Genomic DNA, 13,621 nt, shown 5'->3' on the forward strand with positions numbered 1-13,621 from the left:
AGGTCTGTTTGTGTGAAGGAAGGTGACCTGAGGAGGGAGGTGAAAGCCAATTTCATGCTTCTCATCTTGGGACCTTGAGTAGCCTGAAAGGCTAACTCCATTGGAGGCTAACGACACCTGATGTAAGGGGTGGCATTGCTGTGCAAAATTAAGCCCATAATGGGTAAAGAGGCCTCTAGCTTATCTGAACTGCCAGAGAAATCACCAAACCCTATCTGAACCAAGCCCTACATTTTTATTTGACTGTCTACCCCACTAGTTTCACCTCATGAATTAAACCTGGCTTTCTTGGCATGAATGCCACAGGAAAACTTGGTTATTTAACACTATTAGTTTTATTCCTTGATTTTACTTGATTTTCTTCAACAACCCATGATTTCTGACTTGTCTCTCCAAATTCGAATACAATATTCTGATTTCCCTTGGTGGTTTCAAAATATCAGTTGCTACTTTTGGAGGATACCAATATTCAGAAGACCTGGATTTTAATTTTGGTTCTACAACTTATCAAATGGGCTTCCCTGATAGCTCAGTTGGTAAACAATCTGCCTGCAATGCAGGAGACCCAGGTTCAATTCCTGGGTCAGGAAGATCTACTGGAGAAAAGGATAGGCTACCTACTCTAGTATTCTTGGGCTTCCATTATGGCTCAGCTGGTAGAGAATCTGCCTGCAATTAGGTAGACTTGGGTTCAATCCCTGGGTTGGGAAGATCCCCTGGAGAAGGGAAAGGCTACCCACTCCAGGATTCTGGCCTAGAGAATTCCATGGGCTGTATAGTCCATGGGGTCACAAAGAGTCAGACACGACTGAGTGACTTTCAGTTTCACTTATCAAATGGTGGAAAATAAAAATTTTTTTTCTAAATTGTTCTTTTTTCTCCTCTGCAAAATAGAACTAATAATGCTTACCTCATAGGATGGCGATGAAAATTAGCTGATCATACCTTTGAAAATGCCTAAATGTCAGTTTCCCACACTCTTAACACTAAAAGTTTCTGTATAATGTTGAAGTTTCTTAGATTAACTTCTGTCATAAATGTGTTGAGAACAGCTATAATTTTCCACATTCATAAACCATTCCTGCTCACACTGAAAAGACAGAAATAGTCATGAATTCAGAGCCAGATATATGTATTTAAGCTGAAACTTTATCATTGAAAGAGCCATTATAATATTGTGTTGTACAAGGACCTCAGTGTCATTTTCAGATTTTCAGATGTAGCTAAAACCTTTTAGATACTAATAATGTTTTATTTATCTACTTCTCTTTGGTTCCTAAATCAGTGCCTCAAGCATAAGAGATATTTAATAATTGTTTGATGACAAAATTAAACTCTATTTCCATTAATACCATATCAGAGTGTTTACCATCACCCACAACTATCTCTAAAGCTCTTTTTTTGAACTGTATCTTTAGTTCATACCATGACTTGCAACTGTATAAGCCTGAAATCAATTTCTGGAAGTAATGTTCCTTTTCTTTGTAAATATAACTCTTATGATTCCAGAGCTGCTTACTTTCCCCTACCACCTTCCATATTTCCTATGTTACCACCCAAATATCAGTTAGTAAGCCTGTATTCATCTTACCCAGCTATATAACATGATACATTACTATCAGGTGTGTGTGTGTGTGTGTGTGTGTGTGTGTGTGTGTGTGTGTGTGTGTGTGTGTGTGTGTGTGTGTGTGTGTGTGTGTGTGTGTGTTCTCCAGGCAAGAATACCAGAGGGGGTATCCATGCCCTTCTCCAAGGGATCTTCCCAACCCAGGGATCGAACCCAGGTCTCCTGCATTGCAGGAAGATTCTTTACCATCTGAGCCACCAAGGAAGCCCATATTATTATCATATTCTTTTGTAATTCTAGTCTGATAAAAGATCTATTACCATTTAAGAACACCTCTCCCATTCCTATTGAAAGTTGTTTTTTATTTTTTTTGGAAGTTATTTTAATAATTTTACTGTTGTTATCTGACACACTCATACATGGTTCCTATACTAGCAATGGAATTTTCCTGTGACTATTTGCACCTGAAAGCTTCAGTTCAGTTCAGTTCAGTCACTCAGTCGTGTCCAACTCTTGCAACCCCATGCACTGCAACATGCCAGGTCTCCCTGTCCATCACCAACTTCCAGAGTTTACTCAAACTCATGTCCATTGATTCAGTGATGCCATCCAACCATCTCATCCTCTGTCATCTCCTTCTCCTCCTGCCTTCAATCTTTCCCAACAAATGCTTGCTTCTCTAGAAATGTCTATTGTTACTCCTGACCAGGAAAGGCAAATAAAAATTATAGTCCCAAAATTGGTACTGAGGCTGGATTTATATTTTAAATGAATGAGGTCAGGGTTAGTTGTCCCATTTATTTTTGCAACTTTAACAATCAGTGCTAATGGCTATATGGCCAGTTTTGCTATTGTGATGTTGTTCTGGGTTTTCTGGCTATCCTAGATAGATACTGTTTAAGAGAGGTTATTGTAAAGTTTGTTAACATTTCATATACCAGAAAGAGAAGTACCATAGTTGTTAATATGCTTTCCATGTGCTGCCTCTGACTGACACTGAAAATATGAAGAACTGTTCTAACTCGGAACTAGTTAATTGGTCAGGCTGTGTCAGTTATGAGTTGGCAGAAGTGAAGTGAAATGAAATGAAAGTTGTTCAGTTGTGTCTGAACCCATGGACTATACAGTCTATGGAATTCTCCAGGCTAGCATGCTGGAGTGGGTAGCCTTTCCCTTCTCCAGGGGATCTTCGCAACCCAGGAATCGAACTGGAGTCTCCTGCATTGCAACTGAGCTCTGAGGGAAGTCCAGAATCTGCTGGCAAAGCAAATAGCCTTCAGTTCACAGATATATGAGATATTAACAAAAGACAAAAGAAAGAAGGAGGGCAGTGGTCCTTGGTATGTGTCTTAGTCCATTTGAGCTGCTACAACAAAATACCACAAACTAGGTAGCTTATAAACCAAAGAAATTTATCTCACAGTGCTGGAGGCTGAGAGTCCAAGATCAGGGTGCAGCATGATTGGGTCAGGATACCCTTCTGGGTGTCAGACTTCTCATTGCATCTTCACATGGCAGAAACAGGTAGGGATATCTCTGAGGTCTCTTTTATGAAGTACTGATCTCAACCATGAAGGTTTTACCTTCATCACTTTTAAGTTCCTCCGAAAGACCCACCTAATAATACCACTGTCTTTGGGACTTAGGATTTCAGTATATGAATTTGGCAGTGGGGGGATGCAGATCATAGTGGTTTGGAACAAACTCCTAGAGGTAACAGAGGGTAGAGGACCTCAGAACCCACAGTAGTAGAACAATCTTATATCCATGGGGTCCAATGAATAGTAAAAATGCAAAAAAAAAAAAAAAATGACCAGGCATTTCTAAGCAGGCACCACATGCTAAGGAATATCCTATTTAATAAAGTTTTTTTTTTTCTTTTTGAGTGGAGGGATTATAGTAAACATCTCTTATTCTATAAGCTAAGGACAAAAACCATTCTCTTAGAACTTAAAGGGTTAAGTATCTAGGAAGAGAGAATGAACTCCTGAAAACGCAATATTCCAGTGTTTTTTGTTCTCTGGTTTCACTGCAAGTTGTGTTGTGAATTATTTCTTGAGTTGCCACTTTCAGATTTCATATCACTGATGCAAATAAAGAAGTCTGGACTCAAACAAATCTATAATAAATATGAAAAATCCAGTGGGTCCAGGATCATCCTGTGAATAGGTTCATGACACATGCTTGAAGCCTACAAAGGGTTTTCTTTAACACAGAACAGCAATTCAATTTGTCAAATGTATGTTTGATATAAAAAGAATGACTCTCTTTTAGAAAATATAATTATATTTAAACATATTAGAAGAAGCCTGCTTCATTAAAAACTCATCATAAAGATCTCTTTCCTTATTTATTTTCAGTCAAGCAGTGAAATTACATTAGGGTCACTCGTGATGGGACTTCTAGGCATAGTTCATTTTTTTTGTATCTATTAATAATAAGTATTAATAATAATAACTAAGATGTATTCATATATATATGAATATATATGATTCTTCTTGAAAAAGCTTCAGTAATAATGTGTTGTTCAGCTTAGCCCCTAATCACCCAGCATAGAAATCATTTGTATAGTAATTTTTAGAATTGATTTAAATAGCTGAGAAAGCTTTCACTGCCACTATCTCTAGATAACTGTAGGAAAATCATAGAAATACCCTCCAGAGATATATCCCATCTCAGAAGTCACTCTCCTTCCAGGTCAGCTTTGGAAAGAGTTCCCCAGTCATCTACCAGGCAAAGACAGGTTCTTCAATGATGCGTGAGCAGTCAGTACTTCTAAAACTCCCCAGTATAGAAGAAAGTAAGCTTTGGACTTTTCCAGTTATCTTGGAGATAGCTTCCTCTCAAGGAAGAAAATCCCCCCAGGGAAGATGCTTTTCTTTTTTATTGGCCATAATCACCTGCCAGGCTGATCAGAGCAGAAGGAGCTACTACTGCTAAAGTGCTACTAATGTGCCACTCTGGTAAGAATACACATAACACTGCTGGCTAGGGGCCAAAAATGGGCCTGCACATACAGAGTGTGGATTCACTGCATGGTTTAGCAGCATCTGGGGCTTTGCCTTCAGATACATTAAAGGGCAGAGATTTGGATCCCAGCTCAGAAAAACAGCCATAAGGAACATAAGCAAATATACTCCATGAAGTAACGGAGTATACTCCCTTGGGATTTTCTCTCCAGAGTCTAGCCAAATGAAGACTCTAACAAATTTCTTATCAATTCTTCGGTAGAAAAATGAGTCTTGGTTTTGGTAGATGGGACACAAAAGGGAGTTAGTAGTCTAAGGAGTTGCTGAGTCCTCTGGAAGACGCAGCTTTAGCATTTTGTTGTCGTTTAGTCTCTAAGTCATGTCCAATGCTTTTGTGACCCCAAGGACTGTGGCCTTCCAGGCTCTTCTGTCCGTGGGATTTCCCAGGCAAGAATACTGGAGTGGGTTGCCATTTCTTCCAGGGAATCTTCCTTGATCCAGGGATCAAACCTGTATCTCCTGCATTGGCAGGCAGATTCTTTATTGCTGAGCCACCAGGGAAGCTATTAGACATGAGCTTCCCATGTCTAGTAGTGAAAGAATCCACTTGCCAGTGCAGGAGATATGAAAAAGGTGGGTTCAGTCCCTGGGTCAGGAAGATCCCCTCGAGGAGGAAATGGCAACCCGCTCCAGCATTCTTGCCTGGTGAATCATATAGACAGAGGAGCCTGGTGGGCTACAGTTCATAGGGTCACGAATTGTTGAACATGACTGAGCATGCACACACCATTTGATTTAAGCCATCTTGCTAAAGCTTGAAATCTGCTATAATGAAGGACAAATAACTTTGGATTTTTATACATACCATATACTATTGTTTAAAAATAAATTTACTGGTGTGATGCAGAAAAATATGTAAGAATCACTGTGGGATTTTAGCATAAATATTGATAGATTTGCAATATGATACTATATTGAGAAGTAGCAGTCTCAGTAAAGTTGCTCAGTTGTGTCCAACTCTTTGTAACCTCATGTACCATACAAACCATGGAATTCTCCAGCCAGAATACTTGAGTGGGTAGCCTTTCCCTTCTCCACGGGATCTTCCCAACCCAGGGATCGAACCCAAGTCTCCCACATTTAAGGCAGATTCTTTACTAGCTGAGCCACCAGGGAAGCCCAAGAATACTGGAGTGGGTAGCCTATCCCTTCTCCAGCGGATCTTCCCAAACCAGAAATCGAATTGAGGTCACCTGTATTGCAGGTGGATTCTTTACCAACTGAGCTACTAGGGAAGGCCCCATGATACAGATGTTTCAATTTTCCATGTCCTAGATATTTTATGCCATATTTTCTTGTGTCAGAATTGGAGGTCATTAGGTTTATAGGTCAAGTGAAATTTTTTCAATACTAAAAATTTTATTAATCTGATTAAAATTTGAGTCTTGGATAAACCAAATTCAGCTATGACATGAAATATAAGTAATTCCCAGAATAATCAAGCATGGTTTCTTATTTTAATCTGCATGTAACTACAGTATATTTTATCTAAATTCAGATGCAAGTCACATAACATAATGCAAAGGAGTTCAACCTAAACTCTCAGGGGAATGTCAATTATTAGCATCTTTGTGATTAAAGAAATGCTTAATACTAAGACTTGAACACATTAAAGATGAAAAATTAACAAGCCGTTTGAGCTAAGAGCTTCTGTAGCCCATATTATGATTAGCACATTCTTTCACAATAAATTTTAGGGTTAGTTAGGGAGCAGCAGCAGCAGGGAGAAGTTATTATTTGGTTGGCTTCTCATTATAGCAGATTTCATATTTAGAAAGAAACATTCTTAAAGGGGCCACTTAAGGGGACTTAGTGATCTCTGTGTTGTGGGGATCATTCGTTGTGTCATTCAAACTTCATTGACATACGTGAGAGTGGAGAAGGAAATGGCAACCCACTCCAGTGTTCTTGCCTGAAGAATCCCAGGGATGGCGGAGCCTGGTGGGCTGCCGTCTATGGGGTCGCACAGAGTTGGACATGACTGAAGTGACTTAGCAGCAGCAGCAGCAGCAGTTAGTCACTCAGTCATGTCCAGCTCTTTGCAACCCCATGGTCTATATAGCCTACCAGGCTCCTCTGTCCATAGAATTCTCCTGGCAAGAATACTGGAGTGGTTTGCCATTGTCTTCTCCAGGGTATCTTACCAACCCAGGGATCAAACCCAGGTCTCCTGAATTACAGGCAGATGCTTTACCATCTTAACCACCAGGGAAGCCCTATTGACTTATGAACTATGTATTATTCACCTAAGATACCACTATTACGTACTATGTAGAATTCAAACATAAAGTATGTCCATATGGCCTTGCCTTTTGAGAAATTTAAAGCAATTGTTTATTTGGGTAGACTTGTATGTATAGAAACTGCTAGAGAGAACAATGCAATATTGTGGTTTCGATTTTATAAATTCTACAACAATTTGGAGAGTGATATGCAGAGTAAGAAAAAGAGACACAGAGAGAAGAAAATCATTTAGGGAGCAGTAGAGTGGGAGAGATAGGACATAGATCAGACTTACATGAGGATGGAGAGATCTGGCTGTCAGAAATAAAAAGGGATGGTGACCATTGGGATAAGATTCAGGAAAAGAGTGAAGCAGAAGCAGTCATGTGAAGCATTGAAAATGGGAGAACTATCCCAGCCTATCTGAGAATAAGGGCCTCTACTGGTAAGTGTGGAGAAGAAAGTTGAGTATTCATGGTGGAATCAGGTAAAACTGAATCCTATATTGAGGTCTAGAAAGGTTAAAGGACTGTGTTAGGCACATTACTAAAATGTGGCACAGATAGGCTGCTGCTGCCTAGTCACTAAGTTATGTCCGACTCTGTGCAACCCCATGGTCTGTAGCCTGCCAGGCTCCTTTGTCCACAGGATTCTCTAGGCAGGAATACTGGAGTGGGTTGTTATTTCCTTCTCCAGGGGATCTTCCTGACCCGAGGCTTGAACCAGCCTCTTCTGCTTGGAAAGCAGATTCTTTACCACTGAGCTGCCTGGGAAACAAGCCAAAGATAGGACTCAAATATGACCCTCAATATTATATTTAGCTTTTTTTTTTTCTTTTTGTAGATTTAAAAAGTCATCTATTTGGGTTGTACCTACAAAGTAGCAGTAAAGTGTTGAGTCTGGAGTCAGAACCATCCTACAACAGCTATAGGATTAACTTTCATGAAAGTTATCTAAAACTATCATTTGAAATAGCCTAGGCCTCACCAGGTGGTGCTAGTGTTAAAGAACCCGCCACTGCTGATGCAGGAAACATGAGAGACGTGGGTTCGATTCCTCAGTCAGGAAGATTCCCTGGCGGAGGGCATGGCAGTCCACTCCAGTATTCTTACCTGGAGAGTTCTATGGGCAGAGGAGCTTGGTGGGCTACAGTCCATAGGATGACAAAGAGTCAGACACAACTAAAGTAACTTAGTACACAGACATATTCTGGTCAACATTTTAGAAATCAGGGGTTTGTGTTTTTAATGGAATCATTATATTTAATCCCTTTTACTTTTCCTTGGCTTTAACAGTTGAGATGCCATTGCTGTAATGTGTTTAATTTTCTGAAATACAAATCAATGTATGAACAGGACATGTGGTTATTTAAGTCTGGTTTGATACATAGCACAGATAATCCCATAGGAAGAGTCTACCTCTGTCATACAGTTTCCCTTCCCTGGTATCTACTACTGTAAGGAAAATATAATTACACGATTATCATGTTATATGCTAACAGCAGCATGGTCAAAACTGTCTATGGGTTGCCATGGCAACCCCATCTAAGCTAAACATGAAAATGGTATTCACAACACATGTTTACCTAGAGTTTATTTTGTCTTTTAGGCTCTTCAATGGCCAACAAGGAATTATCATTCAAAACTTTAGCACAAGATCCATTCTTACTGTTACCAATGTGACACAGGAACACTTCGGCAACTATACCTGTGTGGCTGTCAACAAGCTGGGCACGACCAACGCGAGCCTGCCTCTCAGCCGTAAGTAGCACAGCATTACCAAGACGCTCCCAGGGCCTTTTGGCTCCTGTCTGAGCTCAGCCTGATGTGTCGTTTTCCTTACACAGAGGAGATTTGGCCCCAAAATAATCTGGATGTTGGAGAGTTTGATAATCCCTATAGAATTACATATGTGCTTAGAAAAATATTTTAAATCTGAGAGAAGGAGAATATTACATAAATAATAGGATCCACTAAAGATGTCTTCTGACTGATGATGGCTGGTTGGTAGAATTTAGTTCTGTTTGTTTTCAAATATGCATTATATTTAAGCATAGATTAATCTGGATTGAATTTACTCTTGGTTGAATTTCTCTAGATATTTTGAAATAGTGAGAGTTTCACCATGACCAAGGTATAATAGTGAGTAAATTATATAATAGTGAGTAAATGATGATGGATAAAATATCTTATCCATATAGGTAATGTTTTTACTCAAAATTGTATTTTGAAAAAGAACTTAAGGTTTTACTTAAATAGGTACTTTAGTTCTAATGTATCTTAGTTCCTAAGGACCAGAAATGAAAAAAAAAAAAAAAGAAGACCAAACACAAGGATTAGGGGAAAGGAGAGAATTATATTTTAACATTTTCAATTAGTTTTAGTACTTTTTAGAAGCTGTTGTTCAAGAGTTGTTATAACCAAAAAATATTCCTGATTTTGAAGTGGAATGTTATTCAAAATGTTCAAAGAAGACTCCAGAGAATATGTTGTCTTTTTAGCTGTACAGTTATATAACCCACTCTTATCTTTGATCGTTTATGTTTTTATGGTAAGCTGACATATGTATATTTATGCTGTCATCCTTTGATAGTAAGCGCTCTCTGAAAAAGGCAAATATTATGAGTTCATCACAGACATGATTGTTTCTATTTTGCAGAAATGAGGAATGGGATATATAATACTCCTACTACTTAAAAATATTAAATAAGAAGTTTCATGATTTATGAACTCTGAATTACCAAGATTTAAGAATCTCTATTGTTAAAATGTATCAGTTGGTTAAGACAAAATAATAATTTAAGATGATTTGTCCTATATACACTTTTAAAATATCACATCATTTATTATTTCAGTTTAATATTATAAAGTATTTCTTAGTACCCCCCACTCTGAAAGCAAAGCATTGCTTGCCATGAAATAGTCAAAGTATAATATACTTGCTTAAGTTTCTTCCATGAAGATTATTTACTTAGTGTAATTATGAATAATAACATTGCAAATATTATAGAGCAGTGTGAATTCCAAGTTAATGTAAATATTGATACTTCTTTCATAATGTTATTAATATTTTAAATTGTTTAAATATTCAAGAACCTGAAAGAGTAAATGAATTAAACCAAGTAAAGAAAAATTTAAGGCTTAATAGCACATTCATTTTTGCTGCTTAAATTTCTAAACCACACTCTGACTTTCAAAACTGAAGCATTAATGAATGTAACAAATTAGAAACAAATGTCATTTGTTTGTTTTACTCTGGCAACCTTAGCACAGTCATCTGGATATAATGCACTGCTGAAAAGGCTTCTAAACATGGTATCTTCAGAATGGACTCTGATGATCTTCCTTTGTCGCTGACTTTCTTTGTATAGAAGTGCTAAGGATAACTACAATTGGATTGAAATTCATTAAGAAAGACATAATATGCAAATTTTATCTCTAATTTTGAACATACCCCTGGAAGTTTGAAGAAATGTCTGTATATTGAAAACTCTTGTGTGACCTCACCTGAAACTCTTATTGCACTAAGAGTTTCTATTTTTTACAATAATTATTTTTGTATAGTTTGTATCTCTCTACCAAATTATGTTTGTTGAGAACACAGAATCAATATCTGATTAATTTTCCCATATCACTAAGCACAGTGTCTAATATTTCATAGACAACATTAAACTATGTCTGATATTCACATAGACAACTTATTTAGTGAAATAAGTGAATTAAACAGTGATTGAATAGACAATTAATAAATGAATGAATAGACTGAGATTTAGCTGTGCAATGTATATTATAATCTCCAGCTATATAAAGGAATATTACAGTGATGGTAATACTTATTGTGAGCTTACTGTAAACCAGATAATATCTTTAAATGAATTTGTTCCAATATCTTTATATGAATTTATTCTTTTAATTCTCACACTACCAAAAAAGGTAAATTCTAAAATTCTCTTCTTACAGATGAGGGAACTAAAATGAAGGGAAATTAAAAGTTTGGTCAAAGTCAAATGGCTAATAAGTGACAAAGCAGAAACCTGATCAACAGTATGGTTTCAGAGTCCCAGGTTTTAACTTCTGTGTTTCACTGTCTCTCACTGTGATAAACATAAAACCAGTATGGAGATAAATTGTATCATTTGCAACATATTATTGAAAGATAAACCTCTACATGTAACATGTTTGCCTTTCTTAGCTTTTTTTAAATATAAATTTTAGTAATTTTGGGTGCTATTGTTGTATGTATAAAAACTATTTTAATAAATGGTTAGAAATGGGCAACATACACCAGATATAAAATTTAAGTTTATGAAAGATGAATGAGGTTAATGTTTGACCAAAATATTTTTAAAAGTGAGACTCAGAGACATTTGAACACATTTTTATGGGATTTTAAAACTCTTTGGAATGGTACCATTCTCCAACACAGGCACTATGAATCTTCAAACTATCTAGAGAAAGAAAGCTTTTTTAAAGTTCGTGTGAAGCTGGTTGCCCCTTGATAAGAATTCCTGTCATATCTGCACAAGGTCTGTGGATGGGAGAGCCTTCAACCTCTAAACTGATCCAAGATAAGTTGTTGGTCTTAAGCTAATCTAATGTTGGTTCATGACCTGCTAAATTTTTTTTTTAATCTGTTATTGAATATCAGCCCTTCTTATAGTCAAGGGAGTGTATAAAACCAAAGTGCTCATCTTCCAATCCAGGAGAAAGGAATTAAACTCCAAAGAGTCTGCCGTTTGTGTAAATAATGGTATATGGAACAAGCCATGAATAGAGAAATTCATATTATTATGATTTGTATCCATGACTATTAATATGCCCAGAAGTAAAGAAGTGAAGTGAAGTCGCTCAGTTGTTTCTGACTCTTTGCGACCCCTTGGACTGTAGCCTACCAGGCTCCTTCGTCCATGGGACTTTCTAGGCAAGACTACTGGAGTGGGTTGCCATTTCCTTCTCCAGGGGATCTTCCCAACCCAGGGATCAAACCTGGGTCTCCTGCATTGTAGGCAGATGCTTTATTGTCTGAGCCACCAGGGAAGTCCAGAGAGTTAATCAAACATGCTCAGAGAGTTAATCAAAAATGTGAGTTTCCCTTCATAGTGCTTATGCATAGCAAACACTATATTGAGTTTCAGTCACTGAGAATCAGGTCCCTATCCAAAACTATTTAGAATAAATCCCGATTCTATTAAAATCTACTTCTTATGTGTAATAACCTACATTTTCCAGATCATCAAGAAGGAAAAAATCAAGAATTTGTAGTTCAGAGTCTTGTCATAACTAAGACCACCAAAAAGGAATGTAGCACTTTTTTATGTATAAATGTTTGTGTGTCTATGTTTCACACATAATGGGAGTCAGTTCAGTTCAGTTCAGTTCAGTCGCTCAGATGTGTCCAACTCTTTGTGACCCCATGAATTGCAGCATGCCTCCCTGTCCATCACCACCTCCAGGAGTTCACTCAGACTCACGTCCATCGAGTCAGTGCGAGTCAGTGATGCCATCCAGCCATCTCATCCTCTGTCATCCCCTTCTTCTCCTGCCCTCAATCCCTCCCAGCATCAAAGTCTTTTCCAATGAGTCAACTTTTCACATGAGGTGGCCAAAGTACTGGAGTTTCAGCTTTAGCATCATTCCTTCCAAAGAAATCCCAGGGCTGATCTCCTTCAGAATGGACTGGTTGGATCTCCTTGCAGTCCAAGGGACTCTCAAGACTCTTCTCCAACACCACAGTTCAAAAGCATCAATTCTTTAGTGCTCAGCCTTCTTCACAGTCCAACTCTCACATCCATACATGACTACTGGAAAAACCATAGCCTTGACTAGATGGACCTTAGTCGGCAAACTAATGTCTCTGCTTTTTAAAGCAGGTCATAATTTGAACCACAGTTTCATCACTTATAGTTATATGATCTTGAGTAAATGCCAAAGCTTCAGGTAATTCGTTTGTAAAGTAAGGGCAATACTAGCTCCCACTTCATTGTTGTTCAGTCACCAAGTGATGTCCACTCTTTATGACTCTATGGACTGCAGCATGCCAGACCTCTCTGTTCCTCACCATCTCCCAGAGTTTGCCCAAGTTCATGTCCATTGAATTAATGATGCATCCAATCATCTCATCCTCTGTTGCCCTCTTCTCCTTCTGCCTTCAATCTTCCCCAGCATCAGGGTCTTTTCCAATGAGTCAGCTCTTTGCATCAGGTGGCCAAAGTACTGGAACTTCAGCTTCAGCATCAGTCCTTCCAATGAGTATTCAGGGTTGATTTCCTTTAGGATTGACTGGTTTGATCTCCTTGTTGTCCAAGGACTCTCAAGAATTTTCTCCTGTACCACAGTTCAAAAGCATCAATTCTTTGGCACTCAGCCTTCTTCATGGTCCAACTCTCACATCCATACATGACTCCTGGATAGCTCCCACTTCAGGATAAAAATTAAATGGGATGATGCATGTAATATATGTTACCCATTGTTATTATATCACACCCCCCAAGAACACTCAGTTCAATTGCTTTCAAAAACTATATATATAGATGGCTGAGCTTATTTGATGACTGATTGACTGGTACTTTACCGAGGGGTTAGGTAGTAAGTTGTCACTGGCAATCAAAGGAAAAGACACGTAAACTTGATATAATGTCTCAACTCTGGCTATAACTTAACTTCATCCCTTGCTCTGTATGTGAACCATACTTTGTAGGACTAATTCCAGATTAAATATGATGTTTGCAGCATAGAAGTTCAGATATCTAGATTTAAAGCATAAAGACAGAAGTAAAGCAATTGTTCTATTATGAGGTTCCAAC

At 38.0% G+C, this 13,621-nt stretch overlaps 1 protein-coding gene across 1 annotated transcript in view; it reads left to right on the top strand.

The window, feature by feature from the left end:
• Nucleotides 1-13,621, top strand: part of NEGR1 (neuronal growth regulator 1) — a 1,022,884-nt gene that overhangs the window by 804,396 nt on the left and 204,867 nt on the right. The window contains exon 6 of the mRNA XM_040232560.1: nucleotides 8,428-8,579. Within this exon, the coding sequence (XP_040088494.1) occupies nucleotides 8,428-8,579 (152 nt within the window). The remainder of the gene's footprint in view (nucleotides 1-8,427; nucleotides 8,580-13,621) is intronic.

The sequence above is a fragment of the Oryx dammah genome, unplaced genomic scaffold (assembly GCF_014754425.2).
Source record: "Oryx dammah isolate SB20612 unplaced genomic scaffold, SCBI_Odam_1.1 HiC_scaffold_28, whole genome shotgun sequence".
In the NCBI taxonomy this organism is placed as follows: Eukaryota; Metazoa; Chordata; class Mammalia; order Artiodactyla; family Bovidae; genus Oryx; species Oryx dammah.